Below are 27,412 nucleotides of genomic sequence, written 5' to 3'. Positions count from 1 at the left end.
GAGTTCAACTTTTTCATTTATGATACTAGCAATTTGGTTTTCTTCTTTCTTTTTTTTAATCAACTTGACCAGTGGTTTATCTATTTTAGTTTTTTTTCATAAAACCAACTTTTGGTTTTATTTATTAATAGTTTTTTGTTTTTGATTTTATTAATTTCTCCTTTAATTTTTAGAATTTCTAATTTGGTATTTAATTGGGGATTTTTAATTTGTTCTTTCTCTAAGTTTTTAGTTGCATATTTAGTTCATTGATTTCCTCTTTCTCTAATTCATTCATGTAAGCATTTATAGATATAATATATCCCCTGAGAGCCACTTTGAGTGAATCCCATAGGTTTTGGTATGTTGTTTTATTATTGTCATTATCTAGGATAAAATGATTAATTCTTTCTATAATTTATTTTTTGGTCCACTCATTCTTTAAAATGAGGTTATTCAGTTTCCAAATGGTTCTGAGTCTATATCTCTTTGGCCCAATATTGCATATGACTTATATTGCATTGTGATCTTAGAAAGTTGTATTCACTATTTCTGCCTTTCTGCAGTTGATCATTAGGTTTTTATGTCCTAGTACATCGTCAATTTTTGTGTAAGTTCCATGTACTGCAGAGAAAATGGTATATTCCTTTCTGTCCCCATTAGTGTCCTCCATAAGTCTACCATATCTAGTTTTTCTAACAATCTATTTACCTCCTTAACTTCTTTCCTGTTTATTTATATTTTGATTTATCTAGATCTGAGAGTGGGAGGTTGAGTTCTCCCATTAGTAGAGTTTTGCTGTCTATGTCTTCCTTTAGTTCTTTTAGCTTCTCTAAGAATTTGGATGCTGTCCCATTGGGTGTATATATATATATATATATATATATATATATATATATATATATATATATATTCAGTATTGAAATAACTTTATCGTCTATGGTACCTTTTAGGAAGATAAAGTTTCCTTCCTTATCTCTTTTAATATTATCTATTTTTGCAGCTGCTTTGTCTGAGATAAGGATTGCTACCCCTGCTTTTTTCACTTCAGCTGAAGCAAAATATATTTTGCTCTAACTTTTTACCTTCACTCTATATGTATCTCTCTGCTTCAAATGAGTTTCTTGTAAGCAGCATATTGTAGGATTCTGGTTTTTAATCCACTCTGCTATTTGCTTACGTTTTAAAGGAGAGTTCATCCCATTCACATTCAAAGTTATGATTACTAATTCTTTATTGCCCTCCATGCTGGTTTCTTCCCTCTCTTAGTATTTTTCCCCCCTTCTCCCATCCCTTTATCCGTATTCCCCAGTATTTTGTTTCTGAATACCACCCCCTTCAATGTGTTTGCTCTCCTATATCACCCCCTCCCCTTTCTTTCCTCTTTCCCTTTTTCCCTTTTCCATTCCCTTCCTTTTGTTAGTTCCCCTTTCCACCTCCCCCTTTCCCCTTTTAATACTTGAAAGGTTAGATGTTTTTTAAGTTAACTGAGTATGTATAAGTTGACTTTAAGCCAAGTATGATGAGAAGAAGATTCAGGTGTTTCTCATCTCCTCCCTTCTTCCCCTCGATTACCATAGGTATTTTGTACCTCTCAGTGTAATGAGATTTACCCCATTCAGTCCCTTCCTTCCTCCTGTCTCCTTCCTGTCCTCCTTTTTAAAGGAGGTAGTGTTTTTAAAATCATTGTATCTGAGTCATAGAAAATTCTGAGTATCCATCACTTCTAGCTAAGTACATTCTGTTCAATAGAGTTAAAATTCTTGAGAGTTATTAGAGTCTTTCTCCCAAGTGGGGTTATAGCCAGTTACATCCCATTGGATAGCAGTCTCATGGATAGGTCATGAATGTCCATCACTTCTGGGTAAGCATATTCTCTCTGTTAGAGTTACAATTCTCAAGATTTATGAGAATCTTTTCCTCCATGTTGGGATATAGCCAGTTTCAACTTATTGGATAGCATTTTTTTTCCCTTTTACCTCCCCCCCTTTAACCTTTTCATGTGTCTCTTGAACCTCCTGTGTGATATCCAGATTTTCTATTTAGCTCTGGTCTTTTCATCAGGAATTTTTGGAATTCTTCCATTTCATTAAATGTCCATCTTTTTCCCTGGAAGAGAAGGCTCAGCTTTGTGGGATAGTGGATTCTTGGCTGCATTCCAAGCTCCCTTGCTCTTCAAAATATCTCGTTCCAGGCCCTTTGATCCCTTAATGTTGATGCAGCTAGGTCCTGTGTAATCCTTGCTGTGGCTCCTTGATATTTAAATTATTTCTTTCTGGCTGCTTGGAGGATTTTCTCTTTTATCTGATAGTTCTGGAATTTGGCCACAGCATTCCTTGGTGTTTTCATTTTAGGATCTTTTTCTGGAGGGGATCAATGTATTCTTTCAATAACTACTTTGCTGTCTGGTTTCATGATATCAAGGCAATTTTCCATCACTAGATCCTGTAATATTAAGTCCAGGCTTTTTTTTTTCTTTCTCTTCAATGTTTTCAGGAAGTCCAATAATTCTCAGGTTGCCCCTCCTCGACCTATTCTTGAGGTCAGTGGTTTTGCTGATGAGGTATTTTGCATTTTCCTCTATTTTTTTCTATTTTTTGATTTTGTTTAACAGGCTCTTGCTGTGTCATGAAGTCTTTAGTTTCTGCTGACTCCATTCTTTTTTTTGGAAAGAATTTTCTTCATTAACCTTTTGCAACTCCTTTTTCAATTGGTCAGTTCTACTTTTGAAAGAGCTTTCTGGGGGCAGCTAGGTGGTGCAGTGGATAGAACACCAGTCTTGCAGTCAGGAGTACCTGGGTTCAAATCTGACCTCAGACACTTAATAATCACCTAGCTGTGTGGCTTGGGCAAGCCACTTAACCCCATTGTCTTGAAAAATCTAAAAAAAAAAAGAGCTTTCCATTTGACCAATTGAGGTTTTGAGAGAATTATTTTCTTTTTTTGCATTTGCCTAATTGAGGAGCTGAGAGAGCTATTCTCATTTTGTATTTGTCCAATTGATGATCTAAGAGATTTATTCTCATTTTATATTTGTCCAGTTAAGGATCTGAGATTTATTCTCATTTTGTATTTGAACAATTGTATTTTCTAAGGATTTCTTTTCTTGTTGCAAGATATTAATTGTCTCTCCCAAATTTCCCAGTTGGTTTTTTTTCCCAGTTGATTTTTAAACTCCTTCCTTATTTCTTCAAGGAAGTTTTTCTGTGCTGGAGACCAGATCATATTCTCAGAGGTTCTAGGTCTCTCTGAGTTAGGGTCTTTTCCTTTCAGGAATTTCTCTATGGATCCACCTTTCCGCTGACGCTTCTTCATTTTGCTAAGACCTTGAGTTGGGGAGGGTCTAGTTCACAGGGGTTTATTAAATCCTTTTGCCTTCAATCAATGGTGGGCTTTACCCTGGTGTGAGGTCATCCCTCTCCCTATTGTCAGCTGGGCTGGTTCTTCTGCTCACACATCTGTCCCTGAGGCAGAAGTAGTCTGTAATTGTTTGTTCTGGGAAGAGGCCTCAGCCACAATGGAGGTATGGACTCAGAGTTCCTCAGACCAGAGGAGCCCAGGGATTGTGTCCGTAGCTCTCCTGCACCAGAACTCTCCCCCCAGCTCTGTGGGTAAGTTCCAGATGGTGAGCGCCAACACCAATGCCTCTGCTCCTTAGTTGACTCAAGCCCCCACGGTCTAGCCCAATCTCTGATCCAGCAGATCCACCTCTCATGCCCTTAGACTCCCTAGTTCCAATTCAGCCACTAATCTGGCTGATTGGAGGCTGATCTGCCCTCTGCACCCAGACTTACCTGCAGGGACTCGCCCAAGGCTGCTGCAGAAGACAAATCCTGAGGTAGATCTTCTTTCTCCTGGCTTTTCTGGGTTGGATTTCTGTTAAGAGGTTTGTTTCATATGATAGATGGGGAAAGATCAAAGACTTTAGAACTGTGCCTGTCTTCTCTCTGCCATCTTGGCCGGAAGTCCAGCATTTTTTTTTTTGTAAGATTTTGAGTTCCACATTTTTCCTCCCCACTTTCCTTCCCACCCCATGGCAGTGAATAATATGATATTTAAGTTATACATGTAAATTTATTTCTAATTCTTATTTCCCACAAAAAGACCTAATAAAAATATTTTTGGTATATAGACCTAGCAGTGGTATTGCTGTATCAAAGGGTATATATAATTTTATAGCTCTTTGGGTGTAATTCCAAATTTCTGTCCAGAATAGTTGGATTAGTTCACAACTCCAGCAATTCTAATAATTATTTATATTATGAAATGTTACAGAAATGTAGAAAATTTAAAATTATGAAATATAATTGAAATGGTATTTGATCCATTGAGATTTACTAAATGGGGACTTGAATGGTCAGATCTGTGCTTTAGGAAAATCACTTTGGCAGTTGTGGAAGATGGAGAGGGGAAACACTTGGTCAAAGAGTTATTAAGATGCTATTATAAGCTCAGGTGAGGCATACTGAGGCCATGAACTTAGGTAATGGCTGTGTGAGCAGTGAAGGCTCTGATGCAGGAAATGTTGTGAAGGAAGAAATGGAAAGACTTCGCAACTGATTGGGTGGTGTGAGGAGTTAAGATGAGTGATTGAACCTGAGTGATTGAAAGGAGAGAATGGTGCCCTCCATAGAAATGAGTAACTTCTGAAAAGGAGGGGAGTGGGTTTGAAGGGGAAGTTCTGTTTTGGACAGATTGAGTTTGAGATGCTATGGGACATCAATATGTCCAACACACAAGTCCCTGATGTAGAAATAGTGTTCAAAAGAGAAACTAGGGCAGGATATTTAGATCTGAGTTCATTTTCTTTGGAAATGAAGAGTTCAGAGTTCACGAGGTGATGGGTGAGGCAAGGGGGGACAAGTCTTGGGGATGTTATGGAAGGAATAGGGTCATGATTTTTTTTCCTGATTAATAAGGATCCTTGAATCTTGTTAGTCTAGAATTGTCCATGACTGCAGTAGTCATGGGGGGCCGGGGGAGGGGGAGAATAAAGAGAAGTATTGAAAAGAGTGATAGAGGTATATAGAGATAATCTGTTAGTGGAAAGTCATAAGGGACCCATCTTCCCACCCTCTAATTGGTTGATCTTTCAATCATTTGGGGCAAGCCAGACTCCTTGGGAATTCTTGGCTTGCTATACATAAATATGAACTATTTAAGAAAAATATTTTGATAACTATATATTATATAATTATATTCCTTTGTTATCATGTTTTTTTATTTTAAAAGATTATGAGAAAGAGTTCCTATGCTTTATCAGCCTGCTAAAGGGGGTACCCTAACCAAAAAAGAATAAGAACTGTTCTTAAAATCAAAACAAACCCCCTCAACTCTGAGGGCCCTTCTAGCTCTTAAGATTCTATGATTACTTTTTTATGTGCATTACTTTTGTCTTCCCAACTAAACCATTAAGCTTCTTGAATGTAAATATATTGTAGAATGCCCTGCTTTTACTTTCAGGTCTTTCTTGCAAGTTATCTTTAAAGTTTCTTTCTATCTTCCTGTTTCAAAAGCTATAATCTGCCCAGTATGGAGAGGTTATAAATAGATATAGTCAACAAACATTTATTAAGCCCTTACCTTGTGTTAGATGGGCTAAGCCCTGGGGATACAAATAGCAGAATAGAGTCCCTGTCCTCAAGTAGTTTCTATAGTCCTAACTTTATACCCGCTTCTTGTCACACTTTGATGAGAAAAAAATTGGGGCACTGTTGCCCTTACTAGAACTCAGATGAGAAAATGCTTTGTCCCTTGGCACTAGCTCATCACTTGTTCTCCCCACCTCTCTCCTCTCTCTCTCTCTATGTCTTTGTCTGTTGGTCTCAATTTCTCTCTCCTCTGTCTCTGTTTCTCTCTCTCCTTGTCTCTGTCTCTTGTCTGTCAGTCTGTGTCTCCCTTCCTCTCTCTCTAAATCTACTTGCTCATTATTTGGGCTTTCCTTGTTTTAGAGTGACTTTAAATAGCAATTGTTTCTGTTTTGCCCCAAAACTCTGATTGATTTATTTTTTTACTATTGGATATTTTTTGCTTCATTTTTTACTTACTCTTGAGGGTCTTATCCTGGTCATTTTTGGCCTCTTTTCTCCCATATCTCTCTTACCTAGCCATAATCACTAAATGAGTTTTGCCTCAGTCAAACTGGGGAAGACCTAGCTTTAAAATGCCAAGGTCTCCCATTGCAGCCAAGCCCATATCCAGGTGTCCTGATCCATATCTGGCAATAGGAACTAGGTGACTCTGGAAGAGAAAAGTGAGGCTGATGACTTTTCATTGCTCTCATCATTTGGATCCATTTCATATCATGGGATTACTTCCCTGGTATCATAGTCCTCTCTGAGAGTGAAAGACAGCAACCCATTATGCCAAGAACTCTCTCAGTATAGATAAAGTGAATTAAAATATTAATTTATGTAATAGTTGCTTTTTTATCCATGTCTTTTTAGTTTTAATATTAATATTGATGATAGAAAAATAGGGTGACCTCTGATAAAGGGGCCTTTAAAGATCAATTTTTGGGGTTCATTCTAAGTGAAAAACTCAGACAAACCATCTGACCCTGGAGATACAAAAGGCTTAGATTTTAATTCACAGGTTACTGCAAAATTCACAATGTTTTTACAGAGTTCACAAGTTACTACAGAAAGTTCACCGGTGACCACAAGTTCACTGGTTAAACCCTTTGGAGAGGAGGCAGCAAGATAGTGAGTTACTTAAAGGATAGGCTGATTAACCAAAGTTGAGGCTAAAGGGAACTAGGGGGAACAAGGGAAAGAAAAGGAAACGGCCACAGATGTAACTGGGCTTAGACATGGATCTAGCACATAGAATTGAGGTCATCTTGATAATTACAAACTGGGAAAAAAGTCATCAACTTAAAAAGAGAGAAGAAAAGCTTAGGAGAAAGAAGAGAGAAAGCAGAACTTGCATCTAGTGGGGAAAAGCAAGCAAGATATGCTGGGAAATGAACAGTCAAAAAAGGGAAAAGGGAAAAGAGAAGAAACTTGAAGAAGGGAGAAAGAAATGGCAGGGAGCCCAGTAGAAGAAAAGAGAAGAAAAGAAAAGCTTAGTTCACCATAGATTTACATGAATTATTTCTTATTATTATTTTAAAATATTTTATTTTACTAACTATATACAACAATGATTTTCAACAATCATTTTTTTGCAAGTTGTTGAGTTTCACATTTTCACCCCCCTTTCTGACAGAAAGCAATCTAATATAGACTATACATGTATAAATATGCTAAACATAGATCCATATTAATCATGTTCTTGAATTATTTCTAATTGAATTTTTTCTTATGGAACAATATTCCTTCCCTCTATGTTGGTTTCATCACTGTTCAAGAGTTAGGGAATAAATTAGTGAGGAGTATCAAGTATTCTAACAGAGGAAGACAATCCTTAAAAATAAGTTGGGAAAAAAAGGCACTTTAAACATCACATTAATAAATAAATAAATAAAACACATTAATAAATAAAACATCTTTATTTTATGGTTGAGAAAACTTTGGCTCAGAAAACTTGAATTATTTGTCCAAAGTTGTATAGCTATTGATAGCAGAGTGTAGAATTAGGACCCAGATCTTCTTCTAATTCCCAGTTAAGTGTTTTTTTCCCACCATTTCCACTGTTCTACTTTCCTTGGGATATATTGTATGATCCAAGAATTGATGGCTAGTAACCGCCCCCAAGTTATTTTTGATGAGGGGAATCAAGGACAGTTGCCACTATTATAAATGATTATGGCACTTTCCAAATTCTAGCTTTCATAACTTCATTCTTTTTGTTCCTATGCCAAGCTTACATTCAGATATTGTTTTCATTTGGTGTCTGGGATGTTTCTTTGCTGTCAACTCTTTATGTACAAGTGTTTGCTTATTAAGATTTCTTCTATATTGGAGTGTGAAACATTTCTTTTTGTTTTATGTATTTTATGTGCAGTGAGTGTTGTGGGGTTGAGTAGATGGGCCCACATAGAGTTTTAGGTTGGTCCTTTGTGGGTGGTTTAGAATGTTTGTGACACTTATGGTTTGCAGAAGCTGGAAGGGTGGCCTGTTCTATACCCCTGCAAGGATAGGTATGTCATATGTCTGCCAGACCAGGCTCAGCTATGTGCCTTTGGAATTTTACCATAACTTTTTTTTGACTGATCTTAAGCATATTTTTGAGCTATAAACTATTATAATTTATTACAGCTTTTCTAAAGAGTTATGTGGATTGCTGGGGAGCAAGAAGAATGATTTTGGTAATTTTTTCATTTTTCTTAAGGGAGGCTGAAGAAAAAGAGTAGAAGGATAAAGGGTATAAGCATACATGGTATTTTTTTTCCTCTTACAAAGGTTCTAAGGTTAGTTAGAAGGCTCTAAGGTTAACTTCATCAAAGGTATAGGCAACATTCTACGTATAGAACTGTTTAATTTTGTAGCAAGTGAGGATATTTTTTCTGATGTCCTTTATATTTGGAAGGTAGGATACAAAGAACTTTGTTTAAATAGCTCTGGGAGAAAAGATAAAAGGTATTTACTTGTATCTCATTATTCAATGAACCCAGTGATAAAATTTAAATTTAAATGAAAAGAAATTATCATGTCACAATTAGTCAGCTGTTTTTCATTCACTGTTTTGTGTGCATTTTAAAAGTACAGCTCTGGAGCTCTGGAGATAGAGTTGGAACATAGTTGAACATTAATCTAGTCATTAGTTTTTAATTTAAATACTGTACTTGACATCAAGAAAATTTCACTGGTTAGCTGTCTATAAGCATATCAGTAATTACTCCCAGGTGTTTTTTTTTGGGGGGGGGGCTACCTCCTTTTAAAAGAAATTTGGAAACAACAATTTATTATAGCACTTGATTTTTATGTGAAAATTTTTTTTTCACATATAGATCACTACTATTACAAAGTTAATTTTCATTACCTTCAGGTCAGTTCACTTCAGAACATTTAGAATGAAATAAATAACTTTTTATAAATAATACATTTGGTTAAAGAAAATCAGTTTTAGCTGCCTGCTTGAGGGATCTGGGTTTGATACTTAAACTGAAAATCTTGCTATTGGTTAATCAAGAGAAAAGATTAGTTCTCATTTGAAGTCTCACTCAGTTTTTTTTTTTATGAAGAGACTTCTGATTGTCAAGTTTTATCCCTTCTCACTGCCCTAGGGTGGCTTTGAGAATAATACTCATATAAGATTTAGAATCAATATGTAGAGGGTAAAGGAAATATATGAGAAGGAGATTTGGTGGGAGACTAGACTGGCTAAAGAAAGAGAGTAGTTTAGGGTCAAAGACAAAAGGCAAATCCTTCAGCTTCTCTTGGATTTCAGGACTTAGTTGAGTAGTCCTGTGCTTTGTGCCCCATGATAGGGTCCTAGAAAGTATAGGTATTTGCAAAGATTCTGGCAGGTGAGCTAGATGCAGGTGACTGAAATATGGAGTCTGGTAAGTTTTGGAGGACTGACTTGGATTTGTTTACTCTAGAGAAGAAAAGAGCAAGGAGAGATAGATTAACTGTCTCTAAATATTTGAAGGATTGTCAAGTAGAAAAAAGGACATTTGTTCTATGTTCCTTAAAAAGTCCAAGTGGAACCAATGAGTTAAATTTATAAAAAGGCAGATTTAGACTCAAATAAGGAAGGATTTTTCTTGATTTTTTTCTATTTTATTTTTCCCATTACATGAAAAAGATAGTTTTCATCATTTTTTTAGTAATATTTTGAGATCAACATTTTTTTAGGAAGGATTTTTTAATACACAAGTCTATCCTCCAGTGACTGCCTTTATTTGGGAGGATAGATAATGAGATCCTATGATCCAATGTCCGTGATGCTAGTAGAAGAAATATTCAGTTTATGGGAGTTTGAGCTATAGATTGTAAAAAGCTGTGTGAACTTAGTAAATTACTTTACCTTTTTATTTCTTAGTTTCTTTGTAAAGTGGGGGTGCAAGTGATCATAGATTTAGAAACAGAAAGGAACTTCTGTTAATTATCTAGTCCAACTCTCTTGTTTTTCAGAGGAGGAAGCAGACTCGCAGAGAAATGAGAGGACATGCCCAGTTCACACAGACAGGTCTTTCTGACTTTGTTTAGCTCACTATTATACTTAGGTGTCACAAATCTAGGGTTTGTGAGCTTGTTTTGTATTGGTTTTTAACAAATTTTATGAGTATTTAAATGTAATTGGCTTTCTTTGTAATCTTTGTAAATATGTATTTAAAAAGATTATTTTGAGAAGGGATCCATAGGCTTCACCAGACTGTCAAAGTGGTCCACGACACAAAAAAGGTTAAAAACTCATATACTATGTGTCAGGTTGCCACTGATGATATCCAAGATGGTCTCTGAAGTCCCCTCAATACCCTAAATTTATATGCTCTATGATCTCTACCTCTTAAATTCTAGAAATGATAATGAATTGAATGGTAGTAAATCTTAGAATCTTAGACAAGGAGAGAATTCAAAGAATCATCTGTTCTCCCAGCCTTTAAAGTTAGATGAATATTTAAAGTCATTTGGGACAGCTATGTATGCTTGCTTACTTTCTTTCTAAAAACCCTTAGCATTAGAGATGCTACAATTACCCTTCATGACAACCAAAGGTCCATTAGGAATTTAATCTAAACCAGTTTTATTCCTATTTAATCTTCTGTGGACATGGAACAAATGTTCATCATATTCTTTTATAAAAATTCTTTATAATCTTGAACAGAGTAATTACTGGGAATATTGCAGCCATCACTCTAAATTTATTTCATGCTTCTATCTCAAAACCTTTTGTCATTTTTTATACCTCATTCTTCATTTTCTCTAGCTCTTGATTAGCAGCTGGCCCTTCTAGGCAAGGCTAACCTTTGACATATGCTCATGCTCCTCTCATCCCCTCCTGACTTCTTCAGCAGATAACTCCCTCCTTTCCACTCCAATCTTTAATTAGGCCCTATCTATAGGGTTTCTTCCCTACCAACATCAAAAACCTCAATTCTCTCCCATTTTAAAAAAATGACTTGAACTTATCAATTCCCTCCTCTTTGAGACAAACCCTTAGAAAAAAGCTATTCAGGCATATTGTCTTCAGTTTCTTCAATCAACTGAAACTTCTCTCAAAAATTACCAATGATTTCTCAATGACTTCAGTTTTTTCCTGAGTTATCATCCTTTTTGATATCTCTACTCTATTGGACACTTCAAACCACTTACTGTCCTTGAATTTTTGGATCAACTTCTCTTTAGGTTTTAGTAATTATTCTCTCTCTCTCTCTCTCTCTCTCTCTCTCTCTCTCTCTCTCTCTCTCTCTCTCTCTCTCTCTCTCTCTTTATTTTTCTACTACCTTTCTGACTGCTTCTGCTTTTTCTCCTTGCTGGTTGATCATCCATATCATATCCTCTAACTGTGGATGTGGGAGGACTCTGCCCTGGGTTCTCTTTTTCTCTATATACTTTCACTTGTATCTATTCTTAGGGTTTAATTATCCTTTCCATGCAGATGATTCATAGATCTCCATACTCAGATCAAGTCTCCAGCCCCATAGTCACACTGTACCAACTTGCCTTTTTAGACAATTCAAGCTAGATTCCTCAGAGACAACTCAAACTCAAATTGTCCCAAACAGAATTCATTATTATTATTATTAATTATTATCATTATTATAATTATCATTATTATTTTTGCAAAACCTTCTTCTCCACCAAATTTCCCTATGTCTGTTGAAGGCTTGACTATAGTTTGTTACCATGCATCTTGATTCCTCATTCTTCTCCAACTCACACATACTATTGCCAAAGCCAGCTCTTTCTGCCTTCATGTCCCTTGTAATCCTACCTTTTATATTTACTGACAAAACTACATTAGTTCAGGAGACTGCATAATTTTTCACCTTTTCCTCTAAACCCTCCCCCCATTTCTGAAATTACCTCTTTCTGTTGAGGTCCCTAACCATTCTTCCAATCACCTTAGGCTCATAACCTTGGCATCTTCGACTTTTCACCTCATATCCCTAATCATTTACCAACTCATCATTTTTTACTTCCATAACACCTCTTGAATTTAACCCTTTCTTCTTTCTCACATAGCCACTACCTTAGGTAGGTCAGGGCTTTGTTATCTATTATTTGAACCAGTGGTTTTCAAATAATGTTTGGCAGACTCCTGGCATTCCTCAGGACTCTTTCTCTGGGTCCACAAGGTCAAAACTAGTTTTATAATACTACCCTGATATAATTTTTCCAACTACATATCTGTGTGAGACCAGATTGTTTTTATATATAACATATCACAATAGATTAAATGCAGAATCAGATACAAGAATCCAGCTGTCTTCTATTAAGCCTGATATAAAAGAGATTTTCAAAAATATGTAGAACAATGCCACTGTTCTCACTAAATTTTTCTTGTTTTGGAAAACATTTTTCAAAAATGTTACTTATGTTAATAATGTAATGGATTTATTACTTTTTAAAAGAATAAATATTAAAAATTTTCAGTTTGAATTTCTAATATGGTAAGTAATGATAGATCTAACCTGTGTAAATAAACAAAAATTCTTTGGGTCCTCAATTACTTTTTAAAATGTAAAGGGATCTTGAGGCAAAAAAATTTGAGAACCATTGATTTAGACTACTGTAATGACCTCTTAATTGTTCTCTCTTATTCAAGACTTTCTTCAAACTATCCCCATACAGCTTAGGTGAGAACCTGACCATATCATTCTTCTAATGGATAAACTACAATAGTATTCTCTATTGTCTTTAGAATAAAATAATAAATGCTTTTTGACTTTTTAAAAGTCCTTCAGGGACAGCTAGGTGGTACAGTGGCGACAGCACCTGCCTTGGAGTCAGGAGGACCTGAGTTCAAACCCAGCATCAGACATTTAATAATTGTGTAGCTGTGTGACCTTGGGCAAGTCATTTAACCTCATTGCCTTGCCAAAACCAAACAAACAAACAAATAAAAGCCCTTCACAACTTGGTCCCAATTTATCCTTTCAAACGCATTATAACTTATTCCTCACTTTAGTGTGCTACACTTTCCAGATCAGCCAAAATGGGCTTCTCTCTCTTGTCCCCTATCCCATCCCATTCTCTCTCTCTCTCTCTCTCTCTCTCTCTCTCTCTCTCTCTCTCTCTCTCTCCTCTCTCTCTCTCTCTCTCTCTCTCTCTCTCTCCCCCCCCCCCACCCCAATGCCTGGAATGAACTTCCTCCTTACACCACTATTTTGCAGAATCCCTCGCTTTCTTCAAAACAGTTCAACATCACCTTCTACATAGTAACTTTGCATAAATACTGTTTCCCTCTATTAAATGTTCTTGAGAACTGGGGCCTAATATTTTTCTGTTTTTCTCCCAGCATCCAGTACTGTTCCTGCATGTAGTAGGTGACTAATTAATACTTGTTAGCTGAATTGATTCCTTACCTTGTTCTTCCCTAAGTTAAAATTTCCCTCTATAACTTCTTTTTTGTTCCTTTGATCACTTTTGTTACTTTTCTATGGATTAAATCTCTCCATATCTTTTTTAAATTGTGACCAAGGTTGTGCAGGATTCTTTAAGGAAGATCTTGACTCATTCAGACTATAATAGAAAGAATTCCCTTCAACTTTTTCATATTTAATTTTTATATAGCCTGTAAATCCTTTTCACTTATTTCACAGTACCTCAAAGTAACAAAGACTTGACCCCATGACTATTGTGCCCGTGTAGATCTTGAGTCATTTAGCTGATATTTTCATTTCTAGAGTAATGAGATTGATAAGGATCTGAAAAGGCAGATTCTATATGGCATTCTCTTTTGCCAAGGCTTTATATTATTCTCTTTCTGAGAGTAATATATTCTGTTTTTAAAAATTCAATTCAGCAGACATTTATCAAGCACTTACTGTTTGCAATTCCTTATGATTCAGAGAGAAATTCTACACATTTCTTATCTATTTTTTTATGTCTAAATCCTGTATCCATTTAGATCTTATCTTGGTATATGGTGTGAGGTGTTGGTCTAATCTAAGTTTCTTCCATACTAACTTTCAATTTTCCCAGAAATTTTTATTAAAGAGAGAGTTTTTATCCCATTAGCTGGATTCTTTGGGTTTATCAAACAGCAGATTACTATAATTGTTTCCTGCTATTGCACCTAGTCCATTCCACTAGTCCACCACTTTATTTCTTAGCCAATACCAGACAGTTTGGATGACTAATGCTTTATAATATAATTTTAGATCAGGTAGGGCTAAGCCACCTTCTTTTTCACTTTTTTTTTATTGAATCCCTGGAAATTCTTGACTTTTTATTTCTCCATATGAATTTACTTGCAACTTTTTCTAACTCATTAAAATAATTTTTTGGAATTTTGATTGGTAGGGCACTAAACAGGTAGTTTAGTTTTGGTAGAATTGTCATTTTTATTATATTAGCTCGAGCTATCCATGAGCAGTTGATGTTTGCCCAGTTATTTAAATCTGATTTAATTTGTGTGAGAAGTGTTTTATAATTGTTTTCAGAAAGTTTCTGAGTCTGCCTTGGCAAATAGACTCCCAGGTATTTTATATTGTCTGAGACTATTTTGAATGGGATTTCTCTTTCTAGTTCTTCCTGCTGTATTGAATATGGTTATTTTTAACATGTTGTTAGAGTGGTTTCCTATAAGAAAAATATCTAGTTCCTTTTAACATTGTCTATAGTTCTTATATTTTAATTTTTCCAGTCTTTGTGACTTCCCTATTAAAAACTTTCCAAATTTCTCACATCCCTATTTAATTGTGGAGACTAGAACTGGGGCAGTTAGGTAGATGGAAGAAATAGCCAGAATAGCTATATCCAGGCAAAATAGTTAATCTTTCTAATCTTTTGTCATCTTCCTCTATAGTGTTTTGCAAATGACATTGTAGTATAAACTGGAGTTGCTCTTATAAAGAAGAGGTATTAGACTTGTCTGCAAAACTCTTATGAACAGAACTAGATTAAAGTGTAACAAGGAATTAACAAATAAAAATACAGTATGGCATAGATAATTTTTAAGCTGTGATTTTCTAAGATAATGTGTAGCCCAGCAGGGATTTAAGTTTGACACCAGTGATTCAGAGTGAAATGTTTCCATTTTTCCAAAGGAAAATCATGTTTAAGTGGGTATAGATGACTGCATAAAAAAGCATAAATTTAAAGATGAAAGGGATTATATATTCCAACACCTACATTTCACAGATGAGGAAAATGATACTCAGCAAAGAAAATGGCTTGGTCACAGTAGTGGCATGATGCAGAAATTGCATTTGAATTCAAGTGATGACCCTAATTCATTGTGACCATAGGGTCACATTTTGTTCTTATGAATAAAATGCAATTGAACAATAAGTCTAGGTGGACATGCTATAATTTTATTCAATGTCAATTTCTCATCTCTATCCTCTCTAAATATATTTGTTCCTGATTTTTTTTTTGTCTTTGTTTCAACCATTCAATGATTGGTAGCACCTTGGTACCTGAATCTGAAGTAATTGCAGTGTTAGTAATCAGTCATTTCTTGTCTTTTAAGAAAGGATTACTTTCACTTTTTGTTATATTGTAAATGTTGATATAGTTTAGAATCTTTCAAGTTTTTCATAGTTTTTCCATCTCTTTATATTTTGTAGAAGATGTAGGCATATAAACTGTACTTAGCTTCATGCTGGTCATTTCCCCAAGGAGAACCTCTGAGCTGTTCTTCCATCTAGCTAGCATCTCTTTATCTTCTAGTTCTATTTTTAGCAAGAATTTCAATATGATTGAAATGAAATTTAACTTGTTCTTCAATATCATTCAGAATACTTGGTCATCTCTCCTTACTAAGCTCTCCATTTTATCAATCTGCTTCCAAAAAGGACCGTCAGACTTCTAACAAAATTACTCTACTTATGGTCTGGATCAGTGTAGAAAACAGTGTTAGTTCTAGAGATGTTAGATAGGCTCTGATGGCACTGCTGATTCACATTAAACTTGCATTCTATGAAAATTCTAGATTTTTTTCTGGATGAACAGCTGTTTAGCCATATCTCCACCATCTTGTTACTTGTTTCATTGATTTTTTTGAACCCAAAGGTAAGACTACATTTATCCTTATTAAATTTCATTTTACTAAGTTTGACCCAACATTCTAACCTATTGAAATATTTTTAAATCCTTACTGTATTATTTAACATAACGATTATTCCTTACTGCTCTGTATCATTTCCATATGTAGTAAGCATGACATTAATGCCTGTATCTAAGTCAGGGGAAAAAATGTAGAATAGTACTAGACTGATTCCTGCAATATTTCCCCAAAGACTTTGTTCCAACTTTACAATGACCCCTTGTGGTGATAAACACCACAGGTAGTTATAGTGAGTCTTGTTGCCCAATCTTCTAGGTTCTCTGTCATGTTTGAAGATAAAAGATCATGAATGGAAAATGGGAAGAGAAAGGCATATAGACCGGGTACTCTTATAGAAACAATTTCTTCTTAGGAATGAAGGGATATGAGATCCTCCTTAGGTCTCTAGGTAGAAAAATCATCTCTTAATTTCTCTTTTGATATGTTTTACTGCACTATTTTTTTTTTTATGCTCCTGACTAATAGTTGATTTTTACCCAGGGACATATACCAAACATCCATGACAGAGAAGAAAAGAAACAAGACAAAATTTGAATTAGCCATATGAGTTCTAAATATCAATACTGTTCAGGTTGTGGGGAGATGGAATGTCAGGGAGAAAGCATTGGACTTGACTCAAGAAATCTGGATTCTGGTTCTAACTCTGTGAAAAAAAGTGTTATTATTGCTCTGCCAGAGGTGTGGTTTGAGGTCAGTTTGGAAGGAGATCTGTAGTGACATGTGTCTGAGGCCGGATTTGAACTCAGATACTCCTGACTCCAGGGCCAGTGTGCCACCTAGCTGCCCCCCAAGTTTAAGCTTAATGTCACCCTCAGCTCCTTACTCACAATCACTTCATATATCCAGTCTATTGATAGTAATTGTAACTTTGACCTTCATAATATTTCTCTTATTTAGCTGTCTTTGTCGTCGTCGTCGTCTTCTTCTTCTTCTTCTTCTTCTTCTTCTTCTTCTCTTCTTTTTTTTTTTGATTTGGTTTTTGCAAGGCAATGAGGTTAAGTAACCTGGCCAAGGTCACACAACTAGGTAATTATTAAGTGTCTGAGGCCAGATTTGAACTCTGGTCCTCCTGACTTCAGAGCTGGGTGCTCTATCCACCTACCTGCTCCTAGCCTTCTTTCCATTCACACATTGCTACCCTAGGGCAGGGTCTCTTCATTTCATAATGTTTGGTCTATTGCAGTAGACCACTGGTTGGTCTCCCTGCCTTCCAAGTCTCTCTTCCAATCTGGTCTCAACTCAGATGCCAAAGTACTGTCATTTAATCATATCACTTTGCTCCTCATCCATCTCTAGGGTCAAATATAAAACACTCTTGAGCATTTCAAACCCAATAAAGCATGGCTCCTTCCTTCCTTTCTGATCTTTTCAAACTTACTACTTTTTATGACCTCTTATAGTCAGTTGTACTGGACTGCCTGTTGTTTCTCTTTTATTAGAATGGGAAGCTCCCCAAGGGCTGGGAACAATGGTCCTGCCTTTCATTGATATCCCTAGCTCTTAGTCTATTGTCTAGTACACAGTATGTCCTTATTAAATGTTTGTTGTTTTATTGATCAGATTCAGAAACAACCTCATTATCATTGATATTTTTAGGACAGTGCTTGTGATAAAAACTTATGATATTCAGATAATTTAAAATAACAAACATTTATTAAGTGACTTATATGGTAGGCATTATTTTAGATAATTATGATATATACATAACGAATGAAACAATCCATTCTCTTAAGAGTGAAGGGGAAAACTAATGAAAAGTGGTGGTTGATGGCTGTGGTGGTGGTGGCAGCTTAATTTATGAGCCAGGCATTGCACTAAGAATTTCACAGCTATTATCTTATTTGATCCTTACAACAACCTTAAGATGTAGGTGCTGTTATTACCCCCATTTTACAATTAAGGAAATTGAGACAGACAGTAGGTTAACCTAGGGTCATATAGCCAGCAAGTAAGTGCCTGAAGCTATATTTGAACTCAGGTTTTACTGACTCCAGATCCATCACTTTATCCAATATGCTACCTAGCTGTCTTTATCATTACCATTATTATTATTATTATTATTATTATTATTATTATTAATCTTAATATTTTAAAACCATTTAGTAATTTAAAATCAGTTTATTTTCTTTAAGGTTAATTTTTGTTTATATTTGTTATACTTGTGAAATTATTCTCTATATTTGTTGAATTTGTTAAACTTTTGACTTTAGATCTTTCAGTCTGTGTCTGATTTTCATGTTTAACATAATATCCATGTAATTTAAGTTCACATGCAAGAAGTCATCAGATGACAAGGTAGATATAAAAGATAGAATTTGCATAACAAATGTTGATTCTAAATCAATCTGATCCTGCTCCATGGCAAGTTTTATTGTAGTAGTCAACCTAGAGATCCTGTGGATTTTTTTTGAAAAACTATCTTTTGGTTACATCTTAGCTGAAGAACATGGTAAGCTCAGTTTTTTTTCCTTTCAGGCAAGAGAAAAATGAAAGGTACTAGAAATTATAAGTTTCCTTTTCCCTCTTATCCTTTCTCAATTATTCATTCTTCCTACAAGACTGTAGCATTGAAATCAAATTTTGCAAGCTTATGTGAATGCACATAGCTTAGATGAGGTGACCAGATGGGAGAATACTAAGATATTCCTAATATTATCTAAAGGTCTAATAGTCTAATTTATGAGGTGCCCTAGTCTCAGACTTTTTAATTTTTTTATGTCTTCTAAATAGAAATTTGAATTGCTAGAATTTTTTAAATTTAAGTTCCTTTCATATAGATAGATAGATAGATGATGGGTTTTCTCAGCTTTTTATTTTTAAAAAATATGTTTAAAATATTTTTTTTTCAGACTTTTCCTGAGGCAGTTAGATTTAATGTGGATTATGGAGTTTTTGAAGTAGTTACTGATGCTCCTAACCTTATAGAAAAGAAACTGAAAAGAATTCTATATGAACAGACACCTCGAAATCCCATTTATGATGTTATAAGGAAAGAAAAATGTCTTGTGGCATCTAATAAACGAGATGGTTCTACCAAAGAAGAAGATACTACTTTAAAGATCAACTATAGTATTATGGTAAGAAATTACATTTGAATTAAAGATAATTGCTGAAATGAACCATTAGTTGGAATTAAATTCTGGGTCTTGAGGAGTCCCTTTCCATTAAAGTAACAGTGCATTTGATTAAATTGTACTGTGTGGATGCTTAAGCAGTTACTCATTGATTTCTCAGTTGTTCATACACATCTGAGGGCAAAATAAATCTTGATAATGCCCCTTTGCTCTACAAAAACTCCATTTACTTTGGATATGTAAAAATGTTCCATTAACATTGATTAGCACCATATTTCTATCACCTGATTTATAAAGTAGCCATTTACTAATAAATTCATTTTGTTTAAAGTGACTTCCTTTTGATAATGATCATTGTTGGAAGGGTTGTGGGAAATCTGGGACTCTATTATATTGTTGGTGGAGCTGTGAACTCATCCAGCCTTTCTGGAGAAAAATTTGGAACTATACCCAAAGGGCAACAAATATGCATACCCTTTGATCCAGCAATACCACTACTGGGTCTATACCCTGAAGAGATGATGAAAAAGGGTAAAAACATCACTTGTGCAGAAATATTCATAGCAGCCCTGTTTGTGGTGTCACAGAATTGGAAATCAAGTAAATGTTCTACAATTGGGGCATGGCTTAGCAAACTGTGGTATATGTATGTCATGGAACACTATTGTTCTATTAGAAACCAGGAGGGTTGGGAATTCAGGGAAGTCTGGAAGGATTTGCATGAACTGATGCTGAGTGAGGTGAGCAGAACCAGAAAAACACTGTACACCCTAACAGCAACATGGGGGTGATAATCAACCTTGATGGACTTGCTCATTCCATCATTGCAACAATCAGGGACAATTTTGGGACTATCTGCAATGGAGAATACCATCTGTATCCAGATATAGAACCATGGAGTTTGAACAAAGTCCAAGGACTATTTCCTTTAATTTAGAAAAAAGACCTGATATCTTATTGTCTGTTCTTATTATCTCTTATACTTTATGTTTCTTCCTTAAGGATAAATAAATGAAATCTTTAATGGGGGGGGGTGACTTCCTTTTGCCCCATTAGCTTTTATCATAAAGACAGAGTTGCATTTTCAAAGGGGGAAAAAAAAACCTGAACAAAATTGGAAACTTTTGACGATTATGAGCTTTTTATGCTAGATATACCACACTTGTTATACTTGCTAGGAGTTGTAACTCTTGTCCAGATGTTTACTCTTCCAGATCTTAAAATGAAGAAATGATTAAATAAAAAAGCATTTAATAAGCATTCCTGGCACCATATAAAGCACTAGAGATAGCTATAAAAAAGAAAGACTTTGGCCTCAAGGAGCTTATTCTAACAGGGAATAATAGCAGATATGATGGAATGATTGTCACATGAGGGAATTTTGATATAGGAAGTCAGAATGTGTTAGTGCATATGACAGTCAGTTGATATACCCTTTCCAAAAGATTTATAGATTTGAATCATGATGGGAGCAAAAAAAAAAAAATGAGAGTTGTGACAGAGTTTATGTGCTTGATAGTAGCAGGCAAGATGACTGCATAGATGACTGTAGTTGTCCCTTCTACATCATCACTTTCCCCCCTCAAGTTTTTGATATATTGCAGGTTGGCATAAGAAATGAATTGGGAACTTTGAGGGATTTTGTAGATATGGATGATACACAAAGGTAAAAAAAATGCAGAAAAAAATTTAGAAATTTCAGAAATGCATAAAATATATGTTGGGTAGTTGGTTGACTTTTGGTCCTTTGTTCTTGAAAAGGATCAAAACAACATTACTATGTTAGAGACAAGTTCCAGTATGCCTGACTGAGCTGATCCAGTAGGAATTCAAATGCTCTGCCACAGGTTGGGCACAGATAATTCATGTGAACACCCAGGGTGATTCTCTAAACTTGTAAATTGCTTTAATTCTAACCACCTCTCTGGGATCATGTCCCTATCTCTAACCAATGTGGCTTCAACATTTGCCTTTGATATATCAAGGGTTTATGGAAAAAATGTCAATATTTGGTTGCCTGGAGAAGTTCATCTGTATTGTACATCAGCTTGCCCAGGTTCTGGATAGTGGATGATGCTCTCATGATTTTCTGGTCACTGTTGGAGTGAAACAAAGGTTGTGTAATTGCCTCCCATATTTTTAGCATGATGTTTTCAGCCATGTTATCAAATGCCTTCGCTGAGGATGAACATGGCCTCAAGGTCAGCTACTACACTGGTGGCAAATTCTTTAACTTCAAAAGGCTTCAAGCCAAGACCAAAGTGGAGGGAGTGTTGGTGCATGATCTCCTGTTTGCAGATGATGGTACACTTAATGCAACCTCTGAAGCTGAGATGCAGTTCTTTGCTGCTTGTGCTCATTTTGGTCTGATAGTTAATACCAAGAAACCCAGGTGCTCCATCAGCCAGTACCAACCCATCCATATGTGGAACCATCTATTACAGCAGAAGGAGTTTTGAGTTCTGTGGACAAGTTCACTTACTGAGATGCACCATAAATCTTTGTCACCTGCCTGCTACAACCAATAGCCTTTAGGACATTATAAAAATATTTTGGATTATCACTACCAGCATAAAGTTGAATTTCATCTGCCTTCTTCCTGAGCCTTCAAGAATCCTGAATCTCACATAAGCTTTGCTTGTCCTTTTCTTTTGATGGAATTAAATGCTGCCTTCGTAGAAGTAGGTAAGATATCCTGTTCATATACCCTGTTTTTCATTTAGTAGCTTCTGTAGTTCCCTATTATTTTCTTTAAACCAGTTTAGGTTTTCAAGTGTTCTGACCCAGATGTTCAGACACAGTGCTGTACACCAAATTTCTGAAAGCTGTCCACTCCTTTCCTATTCGTCTGTTGCCAACCAATGTATTGACTCAACTTCCTCTCCAAGTTAACAACAAATTGTTCTTGCTCAGAGAAGCATTCTAATCTTTTTACATTAATTCTTCTGGTAGGTAACTTTGCCTTGGGGCTTCTGCTTCCATTGAATGTGACTATTTAGCTTGGAAAGGATTGGTCTGTTATCATTTCAACACTCTGCACTACATATTACCTTCATCATTCATATTAGACAGTGTCTGTCTCTTCTCCTTACAATCACGTAGTCTATTAGATGCCATTGTTTTCCATGAGGGTACATCCAGGAAGTTTTATTGCATTTAGGTAAATGGAAGACAATGTGTGTGAGAAGATCATGACATGCCAAGTTTTCAGTAGTAGGTGACCATTTCTGCTGCTATTTCCAACTCCATTCCTCCCAAGGATTCCCTGCCAAGTCTGGTAGTCTGAGCTAATTCTAGCTTTAAAGTTACCCTAAATTATAAGCTTGTTGTCTTTTGGTGTGATAGGGTCTCCAGGTCTTCATAAAATTTTTCTTTGATCTCATCATGGTGGGAGCATAGACACTGATGATGGTGGCATGGTGTTTTCCTAGGAGTGGCAGTCTCATTATCATGAATGTGCTACTCACTCCTTTTGGCAGTTATTCAAGCTTGTTGACTAGATTGGATTTGATTGCAAAACTTACCACAATTTCACAGGACTCCCTTTCACTGCAGCTACTCCAGAAAAACATGTATCCTGCTCCAACTTCAGCAAGTTGGCTTCTCAGGGCTGCTATTTGGGTATGATACCTGCTGAGTTCTCTTGCAATAAAAGCTGTTTGTTTTTCAGGTCTATGGATCTTGTGTTGTCTATGAGTGTGCACACACACATTCTTTGCACTGATAGTGAGTAGCATATTCTTTTTTTGTGTGTGTTTTGACTGCAGGGTGAGATGCCAATCTGCCGAGGTAATCAGGCCAAGGTTGGGCACCTTTTCTAGCCCCTTCTTCATACTAGGAGGTGAGCAGTACAATTCTTAAAAGGCTGCTCAATCAGGGGCAGCTAGGTGGCGAAGTGGATAAAGCACCGGCCTTGGAGTCAGGAGTACCTGGGTTCAAATCCGGTCTCAGACACTTATTAATTAATTACCTAGCTGTGTGGCCTTGGGCAAGCCACTTAACCCCATTTGCCTTGCTAAAAAAAAAAAAGCTGCTCAATCACCCAGGGGGCTGTCGAATCCCACCTCTGCTTCCAGTGAGGACATGATCCTCTGGCCTAGACCACCTATGTATGCAGGGTTGTGACTTACAGTCCCCAGTGTATATACACCTTCTGTTTCAAAACTTGTCACTAAAAGACTTTGAAAAAAATATAAAATGGTATGGGTGACATCTTTTGACTCATGAATAAATTGGATTTAAGTGTGAGGTAGAGTTGCACTAAGTCATTGACTTCACTCTTTTCCTGAGTCATCATAGTCTGGTGGCAAGACAACTGGTGATGGTCCTAGATGCAGTGGATGACTTTGGCATCTTCAGTGTTTGACCATGTTCTAAGCACTTCACAGCAGCTACTTCAGCTGCCTTCATGGCCATTGGAACAAATTGTTCTCATCTGTCTATTCTACCAGGGCAAGTCTTCACAGGCTTGAGGGAAGACATTCCCCTAACTCACTGTTGGGTTTGAGATCCTTTGGTTACCCTCCACTTGATTTAGTTTGTCTCATAACCAGTATATGACTGCTGTGTATGCCACAGCTTCTCAGAGCCACAGGTGAGAATTAGATAAAAGGTTTGAGTAGCCCTCACACCAGAGGAACTTGTCTTCCCTGAACATACCCTTATACCCCCAAACTGTAACTATATCCCATTAAAGAAAAAGAAAAAAATCAGAGAGCCCAAGAATTTTATTCAGATTTTCTAACATCTTCTCTCCCCCTCTCCCAGCAGTTGTGTGGAAAGGATAACTATCAATGGCTTGATTAGATCTGTGAAGGAGGAACATGGTTTAAGGCCTGGGATCCAGGTAGTAAGTAGGTCAATGAACTGCTTTGCATTCTAATTCAGTGTCTAATGAATTGAGGTGGGCCCTAGGCCTGAAACTTGGAGGTCCAGGTCCAAGTATGGAAGATACTGGTCTAGGTGGGGAGAAGTGGTAGAGCATGAGAGTCTTCAGATGGCAAAAGAATCTGAAAGAACTGGATGAACTTACATTTTAGGCATGAGAGGCAGTCTATTTGATGGCACAGAGGTAGGGGACAAAATGGTATATACAGGAAGTAGGACAATTTTACTGGACCATAAAGTGTTGAGGGAGAGTCATAGTCAACCTAGATTGTTTAGAGCCAGATTGTGGAGGGCTTTAAAACAGAGGTTTGTATTTTATCTTTGGTTAATTGGGGAGCCACTTAATCTTTTTGAGAAGGAAAGTAACACTTACCTGTTCTTAGGAATATCAATTTGGAAGCGGTTCAGAGAATAAATGGAGGATGGAGACACTGGAAAGATCAGTGAAAGACTACTGTGATGTTCTAGGTGAGAGGTGATAAGGACCCGCTTTAGGGCAGTATGTGATTGGAGACAGCTGGACAGATGGGGTGATTTTATGGAACTAGAACAGGTAACATTTAGTAGAGGTGAGTGACTCCTAAGGATGCTGGTGCTCTTAACAGAAATAGGGAGTGAGAGGGATGGTTTTTGGGGAAAGACAAAGGGAATTTCATCTTGGACACCTTGATTTTGAGAAGTCAATAGGACAGCCAGGAAGATATATATATCTAGCAGGTAGCTGGGACTATCAGCCCGAAAACAAGGAGAGAAAGGAGAGCTAGAGGCCAATTCAACTGTCCTATTCTTTCTGAGTCTCTTGCTCCCTTATCATATTGCTGATTGTACTCCATCCACTGCTTTCACTTGTACTCATGTGCTGCTGAATAAGGTTGGAGAAAATAAAAAAATCAAATTGCCTGGGTCTACTACAAAGTTAATACATAATCACAGCTGTGCCCCACTGTGACAGGGAAGTCCTTTTAGATTCTCGATGTCTCTCACCACAGTGTCTTTAGCAAACCCTCTTTAAACCTCCTGTGGCTATGATCCCTTCTCTTATTTTCAATCTCTTCTTATCTCCTGGCTGTTTCCTTACTGTCTGCAAAATGGTCATGTCTCTCTCTTCTTCAAAAAACAAAAGAAAACCAAAAAACCCTCACTTGATCTAGTCATCCCCAGTAGCTATCTTCCCATACCTCTTTTCCTTTTTCTGAAGACTGGCAAAAGGTGCCTCCACTTCTTCTCCTAGCTCTGTGATCTGGCTTCTAATCTTATCATTCCATTGAACCTGCTCTCTCCCAAGTTAACAATGATCTCTTAATTGCCAAATCTGGTCTAAGATGGTGGAGTATAGTAGGAAAGCAGTGCAGGTGAGCTACTGTCTAGAAATGCACCAGACAAAATGCTTATAGGGGAAATTCAGAAAAAAAAAGGTGAGTCATTTACTCAGTCCAGGTCAACATAGGGAGTCAGACGTAGAAATCTGAGGACACTGGTTAGGATCAGGCCAGGAGCCCAGAAGCACAGGGTGAAGAACTCAAACACCCAAAGAGAAGCTGTGTCCCAGGGCAAAAGAGGTATCCTCATTCTAGGGAACTGCAATGGGTACAAACTAGCAGCTTTGTCATCACTGCCAGTTCTATCACTCATTGGGGTAGTCTGAAAGGAGGACTTGCTCAGGGGAGTGGTCTTCCCTTCTAAGGAGAAAAGAGGGAGTTCAGAAACAGCAGCAGCAGTGTGACTCTGACCCAGATACAAAGCAGGGTCTGACTTTGAGCATCTAGCCCAGCCTGCAGAGGAATAACCAAGACAGGAATCCCAGATCAAAAGTTAGCCTACAGTTCTGCCTCTCTGAGTGAGCTTTCTATCTAGCTGATAGGAGCTGAGTCTAACAGCTGTATACTGCTGCTTAGACCCAAACACTGGTAAAGAACTTCACAAAACTCAGACCCGAAGACCAGCAAGTAGACTTTGCCCTAGATCAGACCACTTTAAAACACTGAGAGATCCTGGAATAATACAATACACAAAACCTTAGGAACACAAGAACAGGTCCAGATCTTCCTTCTAGAAGTATGGCAGAGCCCAGCCCTAACATCAAGTTTGAAATGAACAAACTAAAAAAAGAACCTCAAAATAATAAACTATTTATGGTGGCAAGAACAACACAGGAAAAAAGTGACTCTAAAACATCTATGAGAAATACCTCAGAAACAGCATGGGTGTAAATTCAACTAGATTTCCTGAAAGAGATGAAGCAAGTTAAAAGTTTTTTTTAAAAGAGTTAAAAATATTTTTATAAATGGAATGAGTGCTGAAGAAAAAAATGGAAAAGAAATGAGATCTATGGAAAGAAGAATAAGAAAGAGAGCAATGTTGCCCAAGAGATACAAGACTTAAATAACAATCTTTCTAAAAATTAGAATGGACCAGTAAAAACCAATGACTCTGTGAGGCAATAAGAAACATTAAAACAAGTCAAAAGACTGAAAAAAAAGAAATTGTAAAATAGCTCATAACAAAAACAATCTGAACACCATAACTCCCAAAAAGAGCTTCATCATATTTCAAGAAATCTTAAAAATAAAACCTTAAAATCTTAAAATTGCCCAATTCTCTTAAAACCAGAGGGAAAAATGGGAATGGAATTCATCAGTGACATTCTAAAAGAAAGCCCCAAATAAAAATTCCTAGGAATAACAACTAAAATCCAGAGTTTCCAGAGCAACCACAACAAAAAATTCCTGTAAGCAGCTAGGAAAAAAATCAAGTAATGAGGAACCACAGTTAGGATCACATTTGATTTAGCAATCACTTTTGTAAAGGAGAAGAGATTTGGATATATTTCATAAAGCAAAAGAAAAATGGATTTTTAATGTAGTAGAGATCTTCTAAACATTCTTGATAAAAAGGCCAAAGTTGCACAGAAGGACTGAAATTCATAGATGAGTGAAGAGAGTATAAAAAAGTAAAGATGAACAAACAATGATAAAAGATTGTACAAGGATAGATGGCTATATTCAAATATGGGAGGAGATGCTAATATATATTTCATATATTTCATAATATTTCATATTATCAGATTTCATAGAGGATATCCAGTTAGGCAGTAATTCTGTTAGGTCTTGATGATCTTAAGAAAATAATGGAGGGGGCAGCTAGGTGGTGCAGTGGATAGAGCATTGGCCCTGGAGTCAGGAGTACCTGAGTTCAAATCCTGCCTCAGACACTTAATAATTACCTAGCTGTGTGGCCTTGGGCAAGCCACGTAATCCCACTGCCTTGGAAAAAACCCTAAAAAAAGTAATGGAGGGAGGAAGAGAAATACCCTGAGACCAGGGGAAGGGAAGGAAGGTTGAGGA

At 36.5% G+C, this 27,412-nt stretch overlaps 1 protein-coding gene across 3 annotated transcripts in view; it reads left to right on the top strand.

Annotated features, from left to right (window-relative positions):
* The window catches only part of RGS22 (regulator of G protein signaling 22), a 187,628-nt gene that overhangs the window by 16,379 nt on the left and 143,837 nt on the right, over positions 1-27,412 (top strand). For all 3 annotated transcript variants that reach the window (XM_074200605.1, XM_074200607.1, XM_074200606.1), the window contains exon 4: positions 18,957-19,184. In XM_074200605.1, the coding sequence (XP_074056706.1) occupies positions 18,957-19,184 (228 nt within the window). The remainder of the gene's footprint in view (positions 1-18,956; positions 19,185-27,412) is intronic.

The sequence above is a fragment of the Macrotis lagotis genome, chromosome X (assembly GCF_037893015.1).
Source record: "Macrotis lagotis isolate mMagLag1 chromosome X, bilby.v1.9.chrom.fasta, whole genome shotgun sequence".
In the NCBI taxonomy this organism is placed as follows: domain Eukaryota; kingdom Metazoa; phylum Chordata; class Mammalia; order Peramelemorphia; family Peramelidae; genus Macrotis; species Macrotis lagotis.
The sequence above is the reverse complement of the archived record's forward strand: the minus strand, read 5'-3'. Positions and strand labels throughout refer to the sequence as shown.